Consider the following 26,906-nt stretch of genomic DNA (forward strand, 5'->3'; position numbering starts at 1 on the left):
CTAAGAAAGAGTGCTGTGACGTTTTTTTGGTGTGAGTCCGTGAGTGAATTTTTTCCATTGTAATTTCTCAAAATTTATTATATGGAACATTTAATTATTTACCACTTTAAACATAATAAGTGATTTAGTGTGCAAACTAGGCTGTCTGTAAAAAGTTTTATATCTTTGGTGAAGCAGGAAGAATAACTTTGTGGCCGTTTTTTGGTCGTTTTTTAATATTGAAAAAATTATCAATTGCAATGATTTTACACTTAATCGCATTTCAATTGTTTGTTTTTCTAGTTTTCACGTTAAATCCAAAATTAGGAATATTTAAAATTCAAAGTCTGCACTATATATTAAAAATTACTCCTTTAAAGTGCATTTTTTCTCAACTTAAAACTGTTCTTAATGGAATAAGCATATGTTCGGCTAACTTAAAGGTTTTAATTTAATTATTTTGCTCCGTCTTTCCTCACAAATAAAAAGAAATGACAATGTAATAAAAACCTTAACAGTAACAGCAAGTCCTTTTACATGTAATACAACATGAAAATTATTTTGAAAAAAGAAGCAAAATGTTGTTCAACACGTATGTACATGTAACAGTTCTTATGCTATTTAAGTAGTAGTCCAGCTAAGAATAATGCAAAATGTGATTCATGCTTGAAAAGCCTACATTTTTTGACACTATACAAATAACATAGAAATACAACAGAAACTGTTGTTTTTACGAAGAACAGATATATTCGATTGAATGAATATACATTTCATCACATAGACCCATAAAAAACTCAATAACAAAAATAAAAATGTGTAGGCTTTTTTTTCTTTGGGTTGGGGTCGCAAATCATAGAATTTGCATGATTCTTACAAAGGCTGCTACTTAAGTGATGCTGTCACAAGATTGGCCATTGATAATTCAAAATTTCTGAATAACCAAAACTTGACTAATTTGAAGTGAATGTCAGAGAAAAGACACGAAAAAACACATTTGAATTATATGTTTGAAATATGTATTCAACATTGTATTAACCTGATATCAAAGTTTCTATTTTACTAGTTTTTTTTCTTTTTGCTTGCATTTTACATGTAGAATCTCCTATACATAATATTAAGATTACCTATCCGATCCTCTAAGTTAGAAGTTGTTGAAGTAACACTTTCTCTTCCAAAATGGTTTGGAATTGAAACTGAATCCATTCTAGACATTCGTCGTTTACGTAAAGTTAAACTTGCTCGTCTTGCCATTCTTGCAAGCATATTATGCTCATTAGATGAGTCTTGAATGTGTATATTCCAAGTAGCATCTGACCTGAAGGATGGATCTGCAGCAAAGCAGCGCCATACGCACTAAATATAACAAATATTAACTTTTTTGTAATTCATAAAAAAAAAGTTTTTTTTTCTATGACATTATCTGGGTTTTTAAAATATGTGTTTATCAAAAGATCAAATTGAGTTTGTTTATCTTGGATGAATCAACATTTATCTATCGTTATATTTATTGTAATCATTATCAATCGAACACTGAACAAAATTTTAAACGTTCGAGAAAGAATAAAAATTTAAACAGAACCAGAATATATTAGAAGTAGATACCTGTATAAGAGTTGCTGCAGCTGGTATCTGTCTGTTAAAGTGTTTCTGTCTTTGTTTTTGCTGAACCTTTAAGGCAAATCCTGACCCCAAAATTCCCTTAAAACAATTAAATAAAAACATTTCAATTCCAAAAGACAAACAAGCATCTTAATTGAAATTAAACATTAAACACAAGCTCGAATGGAGAAAAGGTACTATCGATTATATCAAATTCGACCATAAAAAATAAGCTTAGTAAAATTAAGACTGATTCTGCATGATATTCATTTAAACTGGATCTAGTTTTGCTGGCAAAACATCCCCCCCCCAAATTCTTCAGGGAAATTTTAATGCAAATTGGTGCCAATTTGTGTTAAATTTGCCAAAAGAAGAATAGCACTTTAATTTGTTTACATTTTCTGACGCAGAAAACGTTTTGTGAACACATGCGTCGACAACTTACATTTTTGGACTTTTAAAGGCTATTTCCTGATAACAACTTTTTGACGAAAACTTTTTTCTTTGAAGAATGTTTTCAATTTGTCGATAACCACCCATAAATCTTCCAATTTCGAAAGAAATTGTCTCGTCGTTATGACCGTAAATGTTTTAACAGGTTTATTTTGTTTATTTTAGTTACAGCTAGTTGAAATAGACCAGTTCCGATTTCAATGCAAATTTAGGTAGTCTAGTGAGTAATTTAAATAGCTCATTAGCTAGAAATCTGCCCAACATTATACCAATGTGTCTTATTTAACAATCACAGAACAACTGTGTGATCTTTTGGACACTGTCTTATAAGTTTGAATAGCTGTCCATTATGATGGTGGATGGCAAATTTAAAGGGTAAGGTCATCATTTTTTGGAATTTGTCTTTTGACATGTCCTATCTCTTAGAAGTAAAATCTGGGATTACTTAGTGTGATGGTTTAATAGAGGCGTGTTTTTTTCTACAAATAGTATCATTAATTTTTAGCAATTATAAGAATGATTCATATAGACGATTAATTTGTTCGCATTTGATAGACATTGGTGTGTTATGATAAACAAATATTTCGTGCTTTTGAGGCCACTCATTCTTTTACAGTTATTGTGTAGGCAATATTTCAAAAGTCCTTGCAATTGAAGGTTTAAGCTGGCGAACAAGAAGTTATTAAAGGTATATCTTTAGTGATATCCATTACCCATTGAAATATAAAACGACTGTTTTTAGGCAAGACCGATTATAAGATGGTAAAATAAATCACAAAAAATCTTGTTCAGATTAAAAGTTATTCCGTGTATTTTAAGTATTTCAATCCCATTTTCGTGAATACTTTGCAACCATAAAATATTATTATCACTGTATGCATATAACGTATTATGCCCGCTCATTTGTTATTGTTACTTTGTGTGTATGATTTCTGTTACTTTGTGTTCTTTGTTGTGTATGTCTGTTTTCCATGTCCCTGAATTATATTCTTTTGATTACCGCTATAACCTTGGTTTCCTTGATTACTCTTCCAAATTGTTGGCATAAAGTGAAACGATTGCCGTCAGTCCATCTGTACATCCATTGCATAAAATGATACACAACTATTGTCTGCAACTCTACCTACGTATACTCATTCCATTACAGATGGATTTAAATGACTCATTAAAAATGTGTATCTTTTGAAAAGAGTGAGGGGAAATGAATTTAGGGGACCTAACTTTTATCGACAACTAATCCTACATCACACAATTTTTTTATGAAATAAAATTCACAAATTATTTATTACACATCGGAGTTGTGCACCTTTCTAATGCATATGTTCATCTGAACGTGTAATTTAGTGTGGGAGTTTGGTTTCATAAGCAAAACATGGACTATTCTCTTACTACAACTCATCTTGCGACACTGAATGGAATTAAATAAAATGTTTAAAGATGTTTACCAAATATTGCAGATTTGCAGCTCGCTCTTATTTCAGACGTTGATCTAAATGTTTTTGAGGGGTTCTCCATAGCATAGCATGGAATTAGCCTTAAATAAATATAATATACCATCTCTTATCCCGAACTCCTCCTACACAACTTTTTGTCAATGTAATGTAATTTTTGTAAATAAATACAAGATATTGAAGATGCGCATTTTCTGTTTGAGAATTTGACAGAAATCATTATAGTCTTTCCTTTATCATTTATAAATGTAGGGTACAATCAATTAAGAGAGAAATTGATATACTTATGTAAATACCTAAAAACTAACATCTTTCAATGATTTATCATCAAATTTGTTACATAGTTAGTCCATACCAAGATCATCAACAATAATGATCTTCATGACCATGGATCAAAAAGAGCATTGAAAAGCGAGAGGCATAAAGAAGGGCGATAAAGGGTCTTATTGGCCTAAAATTCAACTGAAAAAATTAATCATCAAGTGTTGACTAATTTAATTGTGAATTTGGAGTCGTGTGTCCATCACAAACGAGAAAACAAAATACTTTTGATCATTCTTGTATTTAAGGACAGAAAAATTGCTTGAAGTTTACCAATATTCAGATGTTCTGTCAAATTTTGTACTTTTTGGTCACTTTCATATTATATTTTTGGCAAGGAAAGGGTGTTCACACCCAAGAAACAACTTCACAATTAGTGAATACATTAATTATTACATCATTTATCATATATGAAAACAAAAAGTTGTTTCTTGGGTGTGAACACCATGTCCTTGTTTTATGGATGTAAATATGTCCGAAAAAAACAACAACGTTTACAATTCTCAGCTATATTATGTAAAATTATTTCTATTATATTTATTCATATAGTATGTTTGTAACATCTTGGAAACTGAAAGCGCACGTTGGTTTTTATATACACATATTTTATCTATGTATGCATATCTTGTCTCTGTATACGAACATACATTTCCTATTAATGCGCATACGTTTCAATATTAGTATATTTTTTTTCTTTATATACCGATACTTTTGCCATATATGTGCATATTTTTTCCGCGTGATATTTGAAATAGAATACGTTTCGTCATTGACACAACATTTTCCTTTGGTTTGCCATTGGGTTTATATAGGATTGTAATTATGTACCCTTAGAACATTTCTCATTGCCAATACAAAAATGCGCAAGTAATTGACGCTTAAAATTTTGATTGTGTTGTAGTGCTGATTGCTTTTCTGGTGGTCACGTTATTTCTATTACATTAGAGACGACTTATAAAGAATTGTCAGGCAAGTTACGTTTTTCCCCACTAAATTTACGATACAAAATTACATACAAATGCTTTTTTATTCTGTTATTTAAATATGGTTCTGTTTACCACCGTTTGCAAACATATCAGTGAGATATACGGTAAAATCGATATCGACGTTAATGTAGCTACATAATAAATTTAATTAAAATTAAACCTATTCATTGTTCCATTCAGTCACTGCTTTAGGAGCTCACAACACTCTTTTCTAGTTTCTGTTCAAATGACCTTTGCAGAATCCCCAGGTTTTCTCTTTGAATGATGCTTTCATAATCATGAAAGATGAAATCTGATTGGTTGAGCAGAAAGTTCACCAGGACCGAAAGAACAATGAAGTGTTGGTAGATTCTACATGCAGTAGCTGAATCTTATTTCGATTAAACTACTACTAAGTGTAAGAAAATTAAGGAAATAATAGCATATCCAAAAATTGAAATTGGTAGTAATAACATAAGCAACAGGCAAGTAAATGAACCTTTCAATTCATCACTAATCTTTCCAAGTTAAAAAACATTTCAAATCGTATGAGTAAATACAAATTTAGATGGTAATCAATGCGGCAAATGGTCGATTACAGTGGTATGCTAGACGGACGAAATCCTCTTACCATAGCTTTTACAATATTTATTATTACCGCATGCAAAAAAAGAATTTCTTTGCTTTATTGTATAAAGAGGATTATTCACTATATTAGGAAAAGTGTCACGAATTTTTCGTTAAAGAGAATTTTGAATTTAAACCTTGTGAGTTATCGATTTTTCATATCAAATTACCAATGACCATACACACAAATATTTTTGTTATTGTATGGTCAAGAATAGTTGAAAAGTAACAACATGATTTTTGTTTAATCATTGCGATTTAATGCATGTAAATTGTTTTTTTAACGATTTCATTTTTTATTTACCCATCCATAGCTATATACAAAAAATCACGGATTGTATTGCCACGGAAAGTTTATTGTTAAAATGTTAACTCCACCTGTTTGTTAAACAAAATGAAATGTCATGACATGTAAATGAGCTTTTTCATAGATTATACGATTTCGATTATTCAAATGTAGAATAAACAAACAAAAACATGCAGTAAAAAAATCAACAACAAAACAAAAAACAAAACAAAACAAAACAAAAAACGAGGGAAATCTTCATTTATATGTATATACAATGAAGTAAATATACTCGATTTCGACCCAGCCGTTTGTCATTCTTTATTTATTCAAATTATTTATTTTTTGTATTATTACTTATCGGTTCCTTTGAAAATCTTGCCTCTCTCAAGTCGTTCCATACTACAATTCTCTTACAATTTTGTTTCCTTCTTAAATTAGTGATCGAAATATTTCCATAGAATGATTGTACTGTAAATTCGACATTTCGTTTCTGTTGTTATTTTGAGATGTCCCCTATTACCTAACAATTGAAGAGCGATTAGTAATTGCAATTTATTTACTTTGCCAAATGTACAATTGAATAAAATTAATGATAACATGAGTAAAGTAAACATAATTACTTCTGATTACATTGAATTTAAAAAAAAATAATTCATAATTATCTGAAACTTTAAAATGATTCGCATGTTAGTTATCTTCTATTCAAGAGTAATCAAGGGAACCCATATTCTAGAGGAAATCAAAAGAGTGTAATCCAGGGAGAAAGAACAGACATTGAAGGAAGACACACACAACAAAGAAAATAAAGAATAAAATAACCAAAATAAAACAAAATACAAAGTTACAAAGTAACAACAATAATTGAGCAACTGGGACTCAAAACTTGGAGCATACACCAGATGCACCGGTAGGATAAGCGTCATCTGCTTTTCTAATAATGACCGCCAAGTTGCTAAAAATAAGTCAAATTAAAGGTAAACGGAAGAGAAAAGAATAACTATGACACGTTGAACAAATCAGTTTGCATGGTGCAGATGGATCCACGATTCCATGGTGACGACCATAAAAATTATGTAATGATGACTTGGTTTTAAAAGGTGGCAATATAAAATACCTGTTTATTGTGAATTTAAACTTCAATGCAAAAGTGCTATACGTGTTTCTGCCTTAAGCCCTAATTAGATAATGTATTATTGGCCAATAAAATCTAAATTTTATTATTAATTCTTAATCATTTTATTTCAATAATTGCAATAGTGTTAAAGTTGCATTTCCAATTAATTCGTAAAATTTCATTTTGTTTCCAGAACTCAATTTTCTTTGTTCCGTCCAGCATTCCTATTTTAATTTTTCGTATTTTAGTTTTTATTCATGAGATTTAACTCAGTATTTTTATTTCGTATGTCGTATGCTAAGAAAGCAGTGGTGTTTGCTTAAATCGAGATCTAAGCAGCTCTGAAATGATATTTTGTTTCTTTTCTGAAATTTCCTTTTACTAAGTTAATTATGATTAAGAAATGACAGTTTTATTGTTTCGGACTATGAAGGAATAACATCAATCATGTTGTGCACATTTAATAACCTGAGGTTATTTCAAAAAGCCTAACAAAATATAACAGTCATTCCTTAAACTTTAATTTAAGTATCAAAATTCAACGAGTAAATCAAGATTAATGACGTCACAGTCACATTACAAAAATTGATATATGACATGACATTTTTTATCCAATCAAACACTTGTTGTTTTTTCAAATTAAATTATTGGTTTTTGCTTTATTTAATTTTTCTTATTCTAGTAAGTGAACTTTCAATAATGAAAAATTATATGAGTCTATTTTGAGATTCCAAGTTATATTAGTTTGTATTGTAGATTTATACTATTTCCATTTTAATTATTGAAACTCGTTATATCAGCGGTTACTACGGTAAGAAGCATATATAACTTTACTTTTGCTCTCGAACTTTTTAAGTTTTTTTTCGGACGTTATTCGATTTAAACATTTGAACATTTGTAAAATGTTTCAAAACAATTTGAAAGTAAATATTTTTATTTCAAGTAGCTTGAAATTTATTTATTTTTCAAAATGTGAAATGTTAATATAAAGCTTTTTCACTTAACTGATTCTTATATTTGTAATTGTATTTTTGTGTTTAAAGAGTTATAAATACATACTTTGTCATACATAAACATCATGAAATAAACTCAGATTGCAGTCTTAATCAATATACATGTATAGGCAAAGGCGTCTGGAATGAGATTTAAAAAAACGGTTTATATATTTTTGAGTTAAACCTGGTACGTATTTATTAACAAAGGGTAGTTTTCACATTTTTTTTTAAAGAAAATATATTTTTGAATGCAGGAGAAACTAAGTACTCCTTTTAACCCATTGCAAATTTTAGCAATGTTGTACAAAAATCAAACTCTTCAATAATTTGTATAATCATTCTACAAAATGTCGGAGATAACCGGACAAACCGCGTAGTTCCTGTCCGGAAGGACGGACATACGAACCGACCGACTACCAATTATTTCATTAAGTGCTTAAATATACAATACTTACAGCGGGTAGAGCGAAAAATGATATTGCGAAAACTGCAAAACATGAGGCAACTATTTTTCCCATCCATGTCTGTGGCACCTTATCACCATATCCTATAGTCATTACAGTTATCTTTCGGGAAAAAAAACAAAATATGATTCGATACATGATATGTTGTTTATCAATGTAAGAATCATAATGTCAACATCTGTTTCGTGTGATAAACGGTTAATTTGTTGAAATTGAAAAAAACATTTCTTCTATCATTTTAACATTACTTCATTATCAAGACATCACCGAACAAACATTGAGTATAAAATCAATTATAAATAACATGTTACACACATATAAACTATATAAAGCACTGACAGGGAACATGTGATAAAAAATGTCAAAATAAAATATTGATTGAATAATTCAAATTTTATAACGTTTCCACAAAGTTCGCAGTCTTTTTGACAAGCACATGAGGAATTCCTACAAAAACAAATATATTTTTTTCATTTTCATTAATTTTATGCCATTATGAAGTCATTCATAATGATTAGCCTAAAATTTTGTACAGAATCGTGCAAATAAATACGGGACATAAAAACAATAAGCAGCTTATCAATTTATAACAGATTTTTTTCTATTAAGGGAATTGTCTGCAGAACTTATTTTGATTTTATTGCTTTAAATTCTATTTTCAAATAAATCTTACCACTCCCCACCACAAGGCATCTGCATAACTTGCAAAATCTTCTCTTTTCTCGTCTCTTTCAGCGAGATATACGAAATATGACGAAAAAATTAGGCCTAAAAATCCGATGTACAGTGTTGTAATCAACTCCTTGAAAGAAAATAGTTAAGATTTGTTATTATTTCATGGTTTACAAACCAATTAAATTAACTTACTGGAGACTATGTTGTTTTAGTTTAATCTCACAAGTTACTTACATGATGATATTTAATAAGCTGTATTCTTTGAACTCATTCCCTGTATTTAACTTTCAGTTCGTGTAATAATTTAAGGAGTGTAATATGATACATCTTTCCTTTACAAAAAGAATAAATTTTTGGAGAAAAATGGTTCGTTTTTTTTATATGAAATACATAATACATGATATATGAAATTAGGTGTATTCCCCTTTTTCAACATTGGTAATCTGTTACCTGTCTATGAAGATATATAACAGAGCCTAAGAGACGCCATGTTCCTCCCTGTCTATCTACATGAAGCATTCTTAAAATTTGTAAAAATCTCACACCTCTGAAATTTAGAAGTCAATTTAATATTTTCATAGCAAATTAGAAAAAAACAGTTTACATAGGTATCTTTCATGCATATAATTTAACTAACGTACGTGATCGAGTTTTTTTAATACCTAGGATTGTTACAGATTTGTAAATTAAAAAAAAATATTCAAAATGTAAATTAATTATTTGATCAGGGCAACACGAAGCCACATTTATGAGTTAAATACGGTTTTACAACAGTAGTTGTAACCTCTAAATTACGTATATGGTTATTAAATCATTGATGTACATGTAAGTCTTGCGTTTGAACAAAAGAAAATGTAACACATTGATGTTTATACACATTGAAAAAAGTTAAGCATCCCTTATTAAACACATTTTTGAAACTCATTATCGTATTTAACTACAATGCAGTTAGTAGTTTTTAAATTTTTCAATCATATTATTATTTAAATTATGTGTGTATCCATGACGAACGGAACGAATGTAGAATTAAACCGCGAGTGAATCATGCTATCCACGTTTATGATTTTCGTGCATAGAATTTGGTATTTAATTCGAATGGTGTCGATGTAAAATTCATTGTTGCTTAAAGGATATCGCAAATGGCAATGATAGGAATGCATTATATTGGTATATCGTACAAAGCAATAGGAAGTCAGCTTTACTACCGCTTCACAGTTGTCAGTCGACTGGTTAGAAAGCAAGCCAGACCAATGACATAAAGGACCTACCGAGATCCGGACGACCTTAAGTTAGGTCAGCTCGAGAAGACACACGATTTGGTCGATTGGTACGGCGCAATTCATTTGCTACCAGTACAGCCCTGAAACATCAATGGATGCTGCATAGACACTTGTCTACCAGAACAGCCAGGTTTTGCCTGAAAACAGCTGGATTAAGGTTTAGGTGGGTCATTAGACGTCCACTTCTTGAATACCACCGCAGGTACAGATTGTTATGGTGCCTGGCGAGACAAGGATGAAATAAAAAAACATGGCGAACAGTTCACTGGTCTGACGAAAGTTGGTTTCTATTGATTGTAACAGACGGACCAGTAAGGGTATGGAGAGGAAGGAATATAGCCAATTCATCGAGAAACATAATGCCTACTGTCTCATTTAGCGGTGGTATTTGGATTCCATCTCCCATGACTGTAAATTGGACCTCATGACAGTCCGAGGCAATTTGACAGGAGAACGTCATATCCGGGAGGTAATAGAACTACATGTGGTGCCTCACTCTGAAAACTACCCACTGTCTAGTCGATAATTCATGGATGATAATGCCAGGCCGCGTTGTTCAAGAGCAGCTCAAGCTTATCCCCAGAACGAATCGGTAATTAGGATTCCTTGGCCAGCAAGAAACCCTGGAATTAATCCAAATGATCAACAGCAGGACCAGCTTGGAAGACGGGTACATGTTTTATATAGACCTGTTCAAATTAAATAGCAGTTAAAAGCAGCGTTTCACCGAGAATGGCAACACGTGCCTTTTCAACAAATCCGTGCAATTGGGTATGAGACGAAGGGATGACGCAGTCATTCGTGCAAATGGCGATGATACGCGTTATTGATCTGTTTGTTGGACTTATGCTACCAGTGTGCATAATTAAATAGCAGTGTTTGTAAGAATCATGCAAATTCTGTAGTATGTGATACACCCTAAAAAAGGCTACACATTTTTATTTTTATTAGTAAGTTGCTTTGTGTGTCTATATGATGAAAAGTATCATTATTCACTCGAATCTGCTTGATCTTATGAAATAATTCATATTGAAATTCCAATAGTTTCTTTTGAATTTCAGTGTCATTTACAGAATTATCTCCCCTAACTTTTGATTCTATAGTACACTCAATATAATTTGTATCTCTTACGCAAAAGGGTTATATGAACAGCATAGAGATATTTTCTGTTTACTATATCATTTTAAACAAAATTTCAAAAACAAAAATATGTAGGCTTTCCAATCATAAATCACATTTTGCATGATTCTTAGCTGGAGTATTTCTTAACTTTTTTATTGTTCTAGCCGAAAATGTTTATTTAAACTGTTCCGAGAAACTGAAAACAGACATTTTGTTTCATGAAATTTGTGATGAAACCGTTTTTATGCTTTTATATCTGATCGTAGTTTTATTTTACGTCGTTAATTTTTCGTAAGCATATTAACTCATTGTATTTAAAATTTGTCTTTGTTTTTCAAGTAAATATCCTTGAATAAATATTTTGTTAAAAAAACGAGAGGTGCTTAACTTTTTTCTATGTGTACAACTATAAATTATACCTGTTGGTGAGATATATTTAATGTGCTTCTCAGATGGTATTATTGAATGGCTATTTACGCGACATTTTATTTTTAAATATCATTTATGTCGATCAAATTTAATATTGCGAAAATTCCGCTTGGTCGGAATAGAAAATTTTGTACATTTAAAAAAAATTCTGTATATAATAATTATAATGGATAAAACAATTTGGCTATCATATAATTTACATAAAGTGTTAAGTTTTTATCATACTAACCCCAAGATGTTTAATATTTCACAAAAAAAATAATAACTTTCATATATATAAATTCTTACATTTCAAGCTTTAATGTTTTTCTGTCCCGTAGAATTGATACAATAAAAATAGTTTCAGGGTTATTGATCAAACATAAGGATGTGGCAAACTTCAATCACAGCGATAAGGTTGGGTGAAACATTTTACTTCAGTATTCAAACTGAATAACACAATCAAGTTAAAATTATCACACAAAGATAATTAATTAAACTTCATAACACAAAAATAATTCGATAACAAAAATGTATTTAAAACAGTTTAAAAATAATAATAAAAGTAAATGATTGAAACCAAATAAAAATATAACAGTTTCTTTACCATACAAAGAAAGATAACTCTAGTCACTATACCATCCCCCTTTTTATGTTTACAAAACATCCTACCATTGAGTGACGTTATTGAGGGGCACTTACATTCTAGAGGGGTTCCTATGGGGTCGTTTCCGCTTTAGGGAACCCTTTTATAGAAAAAAGTCCGAGAGTGAAATTACATAATTTATTTCACAGTGTGAATTATCGGATTATTTTTTTACACACGGAACGTTGAGTAAAGAACTGCTATTTAAATAATACATGCGTGTCTGACTGAACGTCTATCGTTAGCCGAGCATGCGATGATCGGTATTATGCCAGGGTAAGATGAATAAATGAAAATGAAGTTTTTTCAAGTATAAGTTTTACTAATCGGAGTTTTGGGCATTTTCTTTTTGAGTTATTCATTTTGACTACAGCCTAGATTTTATCATTTCGGGAATTTTGTTATTACCCTTCATTTTGTACATTAATCAATCCATCAACGTTTAGTTTATCTTAATGCCATGTCATAAACTTAAACATAGAAATCACTTCAATAGATGTAGGAGAAAATTGGGTCTTCTGTCGACCCAAAAATAGATGCGTGCAATTCATATATAGAAGTGTTTGAAATTATTAACAAATTAATTAATTTTAGGGAAAACAATTACAATGTAGTTAGTTATGCTTACTCCCTCATTTCAAGATAAGAAAAAGGCAAATTGAGTAAAGTAATAGTTTTTTCAATTACTACCGGGTTTATATAAAATGTTTCACTTCTGATTATATATCGTACCTTATAGCTGATGTTGCAAAAACCTGGCCCTCTGAACCAAATGTGAATACTACTACAGAAGCTATCACTACTATCAAATCTAAAAACATGTATAAAGTAAATAAAATTTTATAAAAATACAAATAATACTATGTTTATTACGTGGTACTCCACATAAGGATCATGCGAAATGTAATTCATGGTTGGAACACCTACATATTTTTATTTTTGATATTTTTTTTTAAATGTGATAGTAAACAGAAAGTAAAATGTTGCTTTTCATATAACCCTTGTTCATAACAAAAGTATATATAATGTACTGTTTTATTCAAAATTAAGGGAGAAAGCTGAAATAACTACTAAATTCAAATGAAACTATGTGTTCAACTCCTAAGAGCAGACAAATTGGAATGAATAATTGTACATTTCATTATAAAGACCTATAAAGCAACTTAATAACAAAAATGAAAATATGTAGCTTTTCTTAGGTGTATTACATATTAATGAGTAATCAAGGGAACCAAGGTTATAGCAGTAATCAAAAGAATGTAATCCAAGGACAAAGACCAGAATTTGCATGAATCTTACAAAGACTGCTACTTAATATTTCAATATACTATTTAAAAGGTAACAGAAACATATTTATTTACATAGCTCTCAGATAAATGTTTACACTGCGTTGAAATAATCATTTAAGAGTTATGGGTCAACAAAGTTAATCCGTACCTCGTAAATGATTATTATTAGATTTCGACCGACTACCGGTTTTTTTTACCATGCCTAGACCAAATTAATGGCTAAAGGCACCAGGAATATGCATGAATCGAGCTTGTGTGTCAGGGGACTGAAATGTATTTGACTATATGCTGTGTTTTGGTCATGCGCGTGATGTCAATCGAACGGATTGGTGTATGCGTAGTCCCACGGTTCATTTTCTTTCTTTTCAGAATCCGTTCAACAAACAAGTTCGACATTCTTTTAACGTTTATATGTTATGTATTTTGACCTACCACGTTCTCATTGTTTTTCTTTATACTAACAGCGTATGTAGGACTGATTGCATGTTTACTAATGTATGTGTTACAGCAGCGTCTTTTCTCTTGTAATTTTTCCTCTTATCTAGTCTCTCATAAGTTTTTAACCTCCCTGACTTTCCAAATCGATTTGTTCATCGTGTCATAGGTTTCCTCTTTTGTCTATTCAAAATAAGACATTCTATAATCCAATCGATGGGTGTTTCTAGAAAAGAGGAGGACGCTTACCCTACCAGTGCATGTTATCAAATTAAATGTTCCCAGCTTTACGTGGAGACTGAGTTTTTCTTTACTTTTGTTCACATGTGCGTTATTCTTGGTTATTTCATGGTCATCATTGTGTGCGTTAGTTGTTATTCCTAGATTATGTTCTATTAAGTTTTTCATTTCACTTTAAAAAAATTGCTTTATTTTTGTTTTTTTTAATTTTTATTTTTATCATTATTTTGAGAAGATGTGTTAAACTTACCTATTATTGAAATTGGCTTTCGTGCAAATCTAAATCGTCCTTTGATACCCATATATTTACTCCGACATCCTGCTGACCAAAGGCGAATTACGTATTCTAACCCAAAAAAACAAACAAGGACTATTTCCTGAAATCATGAAAACTTTGACTGATTACCAAGTAAATATCGAGATAGATACAAATATGCCAGCCCAAGAGAGAACAAATAAGAATAATAAGGATTATTCAAAAAACGCTACTAACGAAAAACTTAATATTCTTAATGTCTATGAGTTCAAAACGTAAGTGTCATTTTTTTCATTTATTTGATAGAAGAACTTAATCACACTCTTTATATCTTTATTTCCTAACATTATCACATGCTGTAGTAACTTCCCTATTGTATTTGAGATTTACAAATGTTTGCATTGTTCATTTAAACACAAATTTGAAATATATCGAATGGTACAACAAATCGAAATTCAGTCCTAATGGCAAAAGAATCCATTTAGAATAAAAACAAAACTTCAAATTTAATATATAAGGTTCAAAATTAGAAGTCACCCTAAAGTTTGATAGTTTTTTGCAGTTCAAATACCACAATATCCTAACTTCGTTTTTGTATGATATAAAGAAGCATTTGCGTTCATATTGAGGGTCATTTTAGCGGGGTAGGATAGTGAAAGCTAAGATCCTACATGAAATTTGAGTTTTCTTCACTTGTTTTCCCTTATGCTTGAAAATGTTCAAGTTTGACATCAAGTACGTTGCTTAATCATGGCAAGTTACAGATCTAGTTTCATGTTTTGTTCCAGTCCGTTGATTTTTCCAACGTTATGGCCCTTTGACTTAGAAAATTCATAATAACTCAGTTTTCCGAACTTTTATATAAATCTTACATTAAGTTCATTTGATATTTGATACATTTCTTTACCATTGCAAATTTCAGATCGAATTCGAGTTTTGTTCCAGTCCTTTGATTTTTTTTTTGCAGAGTTATGGCCCTTGGACTAAGAATATTAATACAAGCATGAAGTTTCCGCATATTTTTTCGTCACGTTTGCAGATAGATATTCATTTGATATTCCGTACATTTCTTTACCATGGCAAATTACAGATCAAGTTTCGGTCCGTTGATTTTTTGCTGAGGTATTGCCAGGAGTTGAAAATTTTTTTGGGACAAACTGAGCCCTGGACTTTTTCATCTTTCGTACACTAAGCCCGAACAATGTTGTGTCAAGTCCCAATCAATATAAATGCAATTTTGTTATCTGATATTCTTATATATAATTCTATGTTTGCAGGGAAGAAGACACAGTGTCAATTGATTCCGTCTTCAGGTCTGATGCCTTGTCATCAGCTTTCCGTTTCTGCGTTAACCGTGAAATTGTAATTGAGCAACGATATTTTCCTCAAAAGTTTATTAACGAAATTTGATCTTTATCCTTCCAGCGCTTGATTAATGAAAATTGTAGTATGTCAAAAATGCGTCTGATCAAGCGCAGGTGTGATTATGACTTGACTAATCAATAGATCGATATAGTGAATACAAATTCTAAAAATAAAGTTATAACTATTTATAGGTCGCAAATAGATCGAGAAACATGGTACAAATAATGACAAAAAAATCTTTCAAAAAACAGTTTTTATTGTTTTAGATTTGCCATGCCCGACGGACTTATTTCATTGAAAAAAGGCAAGTCCGAGGTGCAATTGTTTTAGTCCCGGGCGTCGGAATTTTCAACCCCTGAAATTGCCCTTTGTTTTAGAAAGTGAATGCAGACTTAGTGTTCCCTGCACTTTTTTCGTTTGCATTCTGTTCTCTTGAACAGGTAGGAGACTTTGTATTGAAATTTTATACTATCAAAATACTTGTTGCAAACTGAGACCTGTTTTAAAGGAGTAGGATACAGATTTACATATTCTATTTTTTATCTTGAAAAAGCGTATATGAAAAATTAGTTTTACCTTAATTTCATGATTGAGAACATTAAAAATCTTATCGGATAATCAATCTTAGAGAACATGTGGCATTTGTGTGACATTTATATCAAAAAATATACTGTCGTTTGAATGATTTTTTACAATTATGACAGCCATCCTGAAAATCGCCGCAAGTCACCAAAAGGACCCCAAATTTAGAATTATGATAGTTACCTCTGATACAACAACGTAACAGAAAGTATCAGATAAATCAAATCAAATACTCCAGGGTTTCATTGGAAAGATTTAACTTTGGGCCACACGATTATGCATGTACCTAGTATACATTACAGTTGCGATCACTTCTGACCTCTCTTCGATTCTGTCAGGATTCGCTGTCATAGAACAGTTCTAAACTGGTCTGACCTGCGACACGCCTTGTCAGGATATGTCAGGACTTTTGACAAGCTCTGTCATTATCTGTCATGGCTTCTGACACTCAGGAATTGTTCTAGGTGTAGAACTGAGACGTGGATTAGAAGAGTTCCTGACAGATTATGACAGTCACTAGCCAGAGAATAATTATCTGACTGAATTACATACAGTACATGTGCGTGATTCCAAAAAAGGCGTAGCACTTGATTCCCGAATCGTACAACGAGAAGGAAGACTTGCTATGTTTGAGCTTGACATTTTTTTCTTCAGTTTTTGAAGAGACTTTTATGTATGGCATGTCGTACCAACAAAAATTATTGCCTGCCGCACCAGCTAGCTAGGTGCCACTCATGGATATTTAAAAGTGTGCACTCTCATACACTTTGCAGAAATATGTCAATTTTAAGAATTTGATTGGTATATATGTGTCGAAACCACCCACATGATAGTTACATAGTCATTGAGTTTAGACCCTCATGGACATTAAAAGTGCTTGAATGCTTACATTTTGCAGGAATATGACATTTCTAAAGAATTTTGACAGAAATATATGAGTCACAGCAACCCACATGATAATTATAATGACAAAAATAGCATTTTAGTCACTAATTGTAGACTCTTATGGAAATTAAAAGTGCTCGCACTGATACATTTTGCAGAAATATGTCAAGTTCAAGAATTTTCATTGAAATATATTTGTTGCAGTCACCCACATGATAGTTAAAAGAAAAAAAATAGCGTTTTAGTCAATAATTTTAGACACTCATGGAAATCAAAAGTGTGCACAATCATACATTTTGCAGAAATATATCAATTTTAAGAACTTTGATTGAAATTTATAAATATATGTGTCGCACCCTCCCACGCGGTAGTTTTATTTAAAATTAATCATTTAAGTCATTGATTTTATACATATTGCAATAATATGTAAATTTTGAAAATTTTGACTGAAATATATGTGTCACAGTTACTAGTATGATACTTTTATTTACAATTTTTACATTTTATACAGTATTTTTGATTGTTATGGAATGCAAAAGTGCTCACATTCATACATTTTGCAAGAATATGACATTTTTAACAAAATAACTAAAATAATGCGTCTCAGCTACCCACATGATAGTATAATTAAAAAAAATTGCATTTTAGTCTATAGTTTTAGACTATTATGGATATTAAAAGTGCTCGCATTCATACATTTTGCAGAATTTTTAGAATTTTCACTTAAATACAGGTGTCACAGTCACTAATATGAAACTAATATTTACAATTTCTAAATTTTCTACATTGATTTAAGACCATATAGGTAAATTGGAAGTGCTCACACCCATATTCATTGCTAAAAATGGCTTTTTGACTGAAATATATTGGTATTAGTTACCCATTTAATGCTGAAGTTGTCAATTTTAACATTTTTATAGAATGATTTTGTGACCCTTATGTTAATTAAAAGTGCTTTCACTCAAATACTACTTTGTCAATCTCGAACTCCGTGAGAAGTAACAAACATCTAAAAATTATTGATTACCGTTTTTACACTTAGAACAGACAATAAACTTTTAATTTTATCATTAAATAATTTAATTGAATTACAGGTATATGACAAAATGTAAAACAAAATAATCCATGTAAACAATGGAAATTCCTGAACGATTTCTGGGCCGTGAGCGACGAAAATTGGAAAATGAACCACGATCGAGTGCTTGTTGGATGATGATCGCGACGAACTCTATATAATTGGAAATTCAATATAAATTTTGAAATTCAGCTTTTTTTCCTAATCGGACTTGCTAATTTCTATTAGTCACACAGTTTCCATGATTAATCGACTTCCTGTTCTAAATTGCGCCACACACAATTGAAAGATTTTGTGTCAGGAACTGTCCAGGGGTATGACAGTTTAGAACGTCTTTTCGTATTTCTTTGTCACCAACCAGGACAGTTTTTGTCAGGATGTGTCAGGGAATACGGCAAAATGTGTCCTGACCAAGGACAGCATCTGTCAGACCCTGGCAGGACCTGTCATGATTTCTGTTCTATCTAATGTCGTAGAACAGTATTTCTGAGAGACTCTGACATAATTTAAGAGAGGTTAGAAGTAACATCGTATCGTAAATTGTAAAGGATGAAAAATAAAAAAAAGCTAAGTATTTGGAGTTATCCTCTCAGGACTAATGAAGTATAGTAAACAGCAAAAACAAAAACCCAAAAACAAACGAAAAACGTTTTATTAATTCATGAAGACTAATTGACTCATAACTGAGAAATGTAAGTGAACCGGAAACTAATATTATATCCAATGATAAGTGGAAGAGGTACACGGACGATGAACTCGGTCCATTACTGCAGTTAATTGATCAGTTTAAGTGTAATAACAGCCTCTTTAATTTCATAAAATATATGCTAAATCTTAATATCACCCATGTTAATGGTTTCAGTTTAAAACGATTTTAACCATTTAAGAAGGCTAAAACTTGTAAATAGATATTGGGGGAAAAGTAATGAGTTTGTGCTTCATTAAGATGAGTCCATTACCCTGTTAACCTTTACAAATTAGAGGTAAATCTCATACTAATACATATGTAGAAAATGAAACTTAAACGAACTTTTCAGTGCAAAATTTAAATTTTAGCCTGAGATTGGACCGAAAGTTTTAAACCTTTTCGACATGTTACATTTCAGTTGCATTGTAATAAAACAATACTATTACATGCAAAACATGTTTTATGTTATCTGCCTCAACAAAGTCATAGTTAGTAAATATGCTCCCCAAACGTTGTAGGAGGACATATTGTTTTGTTCTACTAGTATCTTATAATATTATTTTTTCCGTATTCTTTTGTCCGTGTATCTTCTCAACAAAGACCGAACGGATTGGAACCAATCTTGGCAGAGAAAAATTACATCATATGCAGATTTGCAATCAGTATCAGAATTTTCCAACATGGCCGTCGTTTAAATACAAAAAAAATCACGAAAGAAAAAAATCGTAGACTTGATTTTGGTTTAAAAATAGGTCATCTCAACTGCTTCGGTCGGCTATTTTTGGAAAAAAAATTATTGCCATTCCGAGACAGCCGACGGTCAATTTTTTTTATTTAAAATTCGGAAAAAATCATTGATTTTGGGAACTCCTGTGACAATAGGAACTTTACTGAATATCTGTGTTTGTGCAGAAAAAACAATTAATACTTGTATTTTTACTATTTTCACGCCATTAAGTAAATTGGAATCAGTTTATAAAATGTATAAAAAAGGCAGTTGCTGTCGTTTTAAAAGCGCCAAATGGCGCAAATTACAGGCAAATTACAGGCGCGTGAACCATACAATATAAAGGGTTGATATAGCATTATGAAAGGAAAGACTGGTCATGCTTTTCGCTAAACACTCACATAATTTACGTATAAAGCAATATAACGAAATAAAAAGAAGACAGGTGAAATTTATACTCATTGGCGTCAAATTGTCATTTTTACCGTGTTACAATATAAACCTTTACGTTTTTGGTTAACCATGTGCGCGTATGAACTATAAATGCGTAAAGTGATTACTATTTACAGACACTTACCATCCAAAACAATGTTTCCATAGCGAAATCATCATAATCTCCAATGGTTGATAAGACACTGAATATAAGGCAAATTAGCACCATCATAAATCTGGAAAAATATTTCGAGAGTCATCATAGTGCGATTTCACAGTGTAGAAAGAAATGTATAAGGAATGAATGAAAAATGCGATAATCGAGATTTATTTATAGGTTAATATTTTCTAGACTGGAAGGGACAGATTACAATTCTAAGAAAAAAAGTATCTAAAGAAAAAAACAGTGCAATCAATTTCTAAAGGTCTCGTTCAATTAAAAGCGAATTAATACAGGATTGACCCGGTGCACGCTCTTACCATATGAGTAGAATACTTTTATGTCTTGAAATCTTGATTTTTCACTGATTGTCTTGCCCCGCTTTGCTCAGTCTTAATTTTATGTACACATTCATATGTAAGCTAAATTTCTGACTATTTTTTGAATTTTCAATACTACACAAAGTTTTTGAGGCGTATATCGATATATTTATACGCCCGTCTTTTTAGCCGTGACGTATTATGGTTTATTACATATATTCATTGAAATAACATCGTTTTTGTATGTATGATTTTAGTTACTTTATGTCCTTTGTTGTGTATGTCTGTTTTCCATGTCTGGTCTTTGTCCCTGGATTACATTCTTTTGATTACCGCTATATCCTTGGTTCACTTGATTACTCTTGCATATGTATTTACAGGTACTTGGGTCCAGGCTTATTTTTTAATTTTAATTTCTTTCCAAAAAAAAATCATAGTTTTTCACCATTAAAAGTATGTTCTGACAATTTTTTGCAATTTTTACTCGCCTCCTGGAATTCTTATATATTTATTATAAAGATAGAAGTGTATTATCGAATGTTCCAAGTGTAATAAATTTCAATATTTCACACTGTGAAATAAATTTGGTAATTTCACTCTCGGACTTTCTCCCGCTAAAACTTCACAACTTTGATATCATTCCGCCAATCACAACATTTAATATTCATGTTGAAAATATCGATAAATTAGGAAGAAAATATTATATAGCCCAGTAGTCTAGGGCGCTGGACTTTGTGCAGGCAGTGTTGCCACAGCTGTCACAGTGGTATGAGTTTGTGTCCCGCGGATGGAACGACCAAATATTTGTTCGCAAATATGACAGTTCTAACATTGTTGGGAATGAAATAGGCAGAAATGTTGAATATATCGATAATTAAAACTAAAGTACCCAACAAGTCTATCTAACATCATTTATATGCTAAAAATTAATATTTTGGTTCATTTTTAGGTAGGTTTTTTCATAGGTAGGGATGGCACTTTATCACCTAACTTGACTTGAAATAGTTAAAATATTTATTACCAGATCTCATTTGAAAGCTACAATACTATATAAATGCACTATGCCAAACAAAAGCATGTTTAAACTACAGTATTCTGTAAAAATGACAATAACGAGTAATAGAAGAAATTCTTTAAAAATTCCCCTTTAAAAGGTTTAATAGTAATTGTAACACAAAATAAAAGAAAATCTAAGTGTCTCAATATATCAAACATGTTAGGTACATCGATCGTTATCTTAATAATTGATGCCTAAAGTATGAGTTTTACGTTTTCGGTATGAATGTGTGAATGGGATTTCTGTTTGATACTGAGACCAGATTTCTGGGGGTAGGTGTAATATTTCAAACACTTTTTTGAAAATTCTCTCTTGAGAAATAGTTTTGTGGTTTATTTATGTAGCAAATCAAATTATCTATCGAATGATCTCAAATTTGAGACGTTTTAGTTGAGCAGTAATTTGTAGAGTCGATTTATGCGACATTGCAATGAATGGAAAATTGAAAATCCTATTTTTTTTGTAATTTTTGATCAATTCTGACTACGAAAATCGCCACAAGTCATCAAAAGAACCCAGAAGTATTAATTGAGATAATACTAAACAGAAAATACCAAATAAGTCATTTTTAACTGAGGCATAAACACCCTAGGGGTTTTGACATTGCAGGATATGTCAATTAAACGATTTTTCGGTGAAGTAAGGGTATTTTTTTTCCTTCGCCCTAAATTTACCGCAACTTTCTGGGTACTTTTGTAAAGCTGAGACATAGGGCTACATGTTGACACCTACTTATGTCAATTTACTTCGTTTTGTAGAAAGTAGAAATTCGAAGAATCAAAAACATTAAACAAAATGTGTTTCGCCTCTAGGAGGTACAAAAAGTAGCCAAAAAATACAAAAATGCTTCAATTTATTTTTGGCGACAAAATGATTCGTAAATGGGAGGTATAAAGGTAGCTATATTTTTTGGTTGAGTAGTGGAGTGATTGGGGTATCATGTCAGCCCACGTATACCTTTTAATTGAATTGAAAGACAATTGGATAAAAACTTAACAAAATATTATATTTTAGAACTATCGGGTGAATAGCACTGTCCATGACACTATTTTACATAATGTCCTATTTAGTTTTGAAAATACGCTTCGCACTCTCTTAGAGAAAAACAGTCAAAGGGTTAAAAGAAAAAAAATGGTAAGCATATCATAACTGGTATAAAATATGTGATAAACAGATTGAGACATGTACCTTGGCCTTTTTTATATTGTCCTTGTTATCTCTCCGATTTATTTCATTCCTCGGGCTAAAGACCTCGAGGCCAATATCAAGATCTCGGGTTGATAACTGGAAAACTTTGGCACTTATTCTATGCAATTTTGTTAAATTGTTTCATTGAGTTTTTCGTCTTCTCTTTCAAATTATTTTGTTTGTTTCTATGTTCCGACCTCCATCTGATTAGATTACAAAATTATACAAACGATGTTTATTACTGGTAAGGAGAATTTAACTCGATTATTTCGGCAGAACTGTATTATTTTAACATCAGATCCAATGTAATTACACCGCTTAAAATTTAACATTTCAAACGACCGGACGAACGGTATGTATCGATAGTCATCAAGGAAAAGAGTACATTGTGGCTTTATTCATCCCCATCTTACCATCTTATGTTCCCTAAACGTAGGGATGAACATATTGTTTTTGTCTTAATTTTAATAATTCTTCTTTCCCGTATGCATTTGTCCGCATATATCAAAAAAAAACCAACCGAACGGATTAGGACCAAATTTGGCACAAATATGGGTAATCAAAATTATGCAAATGTGCAATCACTATCTGAATTTTCTACAAAAAATCGCAGAGACTTGAAATTTCGTTTAATATCACATCTAGTCGGCTGTATTAATAATTCAAAAACATTGCCACCGGTCAAATAAAAAAACTGACTCATAGAACCTGCTGCGTCACTGGAAACTGTGTTGGTGTCCAACACAATTAATAGTAGTTTTTGTTTGTTTGATATAAGTGTAAAGACATGATAAAGTCTAACGGCTCATTTCTATCATCTAGGAAAAGAGCCGTGTATTATTTCAGTTGCGAACCCTTGCTTAAAGAATTTGGAATTTCCGAATTGGAGCAAACTGCCTCCCGCTGTTGGTGCTATAGACAGAACTTCGTCAGACCAGACATTTATCGACGCTAAACAGATTCACAAGAAAAATAGTATCAAGATCACATGCATTTCCATACAATACACACTCATATCATTGTTTGTCATATCCAGTCTGGATTTCTGATATATTAAATAATAAATACGCAAAAATCGAATATATTAAACTTAAATGGCAGATTCTCATCCAACCTTCACAAATGATATGAGGCGGTTGGGAAGTTTTTATTTTTATTTTCTATTTCTCCCCAGATATTTGCGTGCCTATTTTTAGCTATTAGAAGTATAGATATGTTCTAAATCAATAGCCACGTCAGGTTGTAAAACTATACCAATAAAACAACGAAAAACCCAATCTGCGTAGATTTGTTTTAATAGCAAATTGTTCTATAAGCACAGATATAATTATACAGATATACGTCATATCAAAAAGCAGTATAAAATATTTTAATTTGTAAACAGATTGTGGTGCGCTTCCGTGGTGGCCAAATCTTAAGAACCTTAAACCGATCGACTCGTATATTTATACGTTTTTTTTATATTTATGATTGTATAGTTTGATTTTAGCTTTTCGTCTTGTTAGTTAGGATTCAAACGATAATTAAAGAGTAATCAAGGGAAATTAGATTCTAGCGGAAATCAAAAGAATGTAATCTAGGGACAAAGACCAGACATGGAAAACAAACACACACAACAAAGAACATGAAATAACAAAAAAAATACATACAAAGTAACAAAATTAAATGACCAACTCGGAAACTCGGAGCATGGACCAGGAGCAATTCAGGGACAACGACTAGACAAAATCATCAAAGAACATGAATTTAACAAAATAACATACAAATGGAAACAAAAGTAAATGAGCAACCGGACTCCACTTAAACATGGACTTTTTGAAACATCCGCCGAGTTTCCATAAAATGTTACGGCTGAGGTAGACAGATTTAAACAAATCCGTTCTCATGGTGCATATGTAAATATATGTTACAGTAAGTAACCGTAATAAGAAATTACACATAATTACTAAAATGTGGTTATATTATAGTAATATTTAGCTGGTTTGGAAAATACATCTATTTTCTTTTTTTCTAGTTATTGCTTATTCGACGTTTTGACCCTTATTTACTAAGCATATATTGAATTTTGATATATTTGAAAATTGAACATTTAAGTGAACTACGCAGTTTAGCTGATGAGTCATTTTCAAATTAAAAGTACAATACATGTAGATCATATGTACAAATAATTAATCCTGGCCATTTACGAAGTTAAACGTTTTAGCACAAACTCAGTACATAAAAAAAGAAAAACAAGTTTATTGCGTCAACATTCTCCTAAAATTAGTTTACGGCTTCTTCTTTTCATGGAATATCTAAAGATGATAAGGGTAACAACAAAATTACCGAACACTAATACGATCCCTAATCAAGCCAAGTCCAAAACAAATATGGAAAATAGTTATTACACCACCAGAGCAGCTGGAATCGATGATATCAGTATTTATTATTGTTCGTCAACATTATGCTTTGTATAGTACAGCTGCAAAACAGGCTGTAAATCTTATTTTTAAATGTGTAAGGGCTTATGGTTTATGTAATTCAAGGTGCAACAATAATAACATATGTTGTTCTTTCTTTAGATAATTAACTTAAAATGGTACAATAAGTCATCGTAATTAGGGCAACCCAGTCTCTATCATAAATTTAAGATGTGATTTGAAAACTCCATTGCAGAACCAAAGACTAGTAGTTGAAATAGTTTCGTCACTTCTTAATATGTCCTGAACTGAAATCATTCTTCAAGGAAATATCGTTTACCCGTCATTCAGGAATTCCGTGGACGGATTATTCTTGCCTGAATTGTATTGTATGTTGTTCGTTGTTTAATATGATGGTTTACCTTTAATTCATGTTCTTTGTTGTGTTTGTCTGTTTTCCATGTCTGATCTTTGTCCCTGGATTACATTCTTTTGATTACCGCTATAACCTTGGTTCCCTTGATTATTCTTTTTTTTTTAATTAATAGGGGATTGTTTAGGCCTTAAAAAACTAATTCTAGGTAGTAGACCTGGGATAAGAGAAGTAATCCAAATTGAAAGGTTTTTAGTCACTGGATCGACTACTAATATACAAGTTTCAAAACGATACTGATGTTTTAGGGAAAACTCCAAGAAATGGTTTAACTTCTATAACAAATATGTCCGACTAAAGCAACTCAGTTCTTTTTAAACTTAACTTTGTTTATAATATAAGTTTTTTCATTTAAATGCAGAAAATGAATATTTATGACGACATTATTTTGCAACATTAGTTGAATCATACTGTGTCCAGCAATGTACTTTCTTCAATATAAGTCATCATAATTTGATATTTGGTAACCTTACTGAATATTTACATGATTTAGCTCTTAATTTGACTGAGAAAGAAATTGTTCGAACGCCATTCCTTAAAATCATTTAAACATTAAAAAGCACGCGGTGAACTTTTCTGAAACTTTGTTTTTATATTTGCTTATGAATACCCAATATAATATCACTTTTGTACGAAAGCTGAATGATGAAGTCTTTGAAAAATAAAGGTTTTTATATAAACAATTTTCAGCTAATTTCACATTTTTCGATATTTTTGTAAAATAAAAGCCCAGTATCTCGTATTTAATATAAATAGAATAAACAAATCCATGTTAAATCTTATTTATAGACTCTTTTAAATTGAATTTGACATATCTTAAGTTGGTTATTAAGATAAATTGTAAAAATGACCAAGAAATACCAGATAGGTTAGATGTAAGTTTGGCCAATAATTCAGATTTCTGAAAATAGCATTTTTTCCGTCCTTATAATTCAAAATCTGCATGATGAATATTCTTGAAAATTTGACAGAAGATGTACTATACTA

The 26,906-nt window shown here is 31.2% G+C and overlaps 1 protein-coding gene across 2 annotated transcripts in view; it reads right to left on the minus strand.

Moving 5' to 3' along the window:
• The window catches only part of LOC148613557 (potassium voltage-gated channel subfamily KQT member 1-like), a 55,452-nt gene that overhangs the window by 17,383 nt on the left and 11,163 nt on the right, over window positions 1-26,906 (minus strand). For both annotated transcript variants that reach the window (XM_088586938.1, XM_088586937.1), the window contains exons 2-9: window positions 20,508-20,598; window positions 14,603-14,729; window positions 13,121-13,199; window positions 9,383-9,479; window positions 8,931-9,059; window positions 8,249-8,359; window positions 1,582-1,677; window positions 1,104-1,332 (exon numbers count right to left, since the gene is read on the minus strand). In XM_088586938.1, the coding sequence (XP_088443064.1) occupies window positions 1,104-1,332; window positions 1,582-1,677; window positions 8,249-8,359; window positions 8,931-9,059; window positions 9,383-9,479; window positions 13,121-13,199; window positions 14,603-14,729; window positions 20,508-20,598 (959 nt within the window). The remainder of the gene's footprint in view (window positions 1-1,103; window positions 1,333-1,581; window positions 1,678-8,248; window positions 8,360-8,930; window positions 9,060-9,382; window positions 9,480-13,120; window positions 13,200-14,602; window positions 14,730-20,507; window positions 20,599-26,906) is intronic.

This window comes from Perna viridis, chromosome 6 (genome assembly GCF_037379345.1).
Source record: "Perna viridis isolate PV_CMFRI_1.1 ecotype Kerala chromosome 6, ASM3737934v1, whole genome shotgun sequence".
Taxonomy (NCBI): domain Eukaryota; kingdom Metazoa; phylum Mollusca; class Bivalvia; order Mytilida; family Mytilidae; genus Perna; species Perna viridis.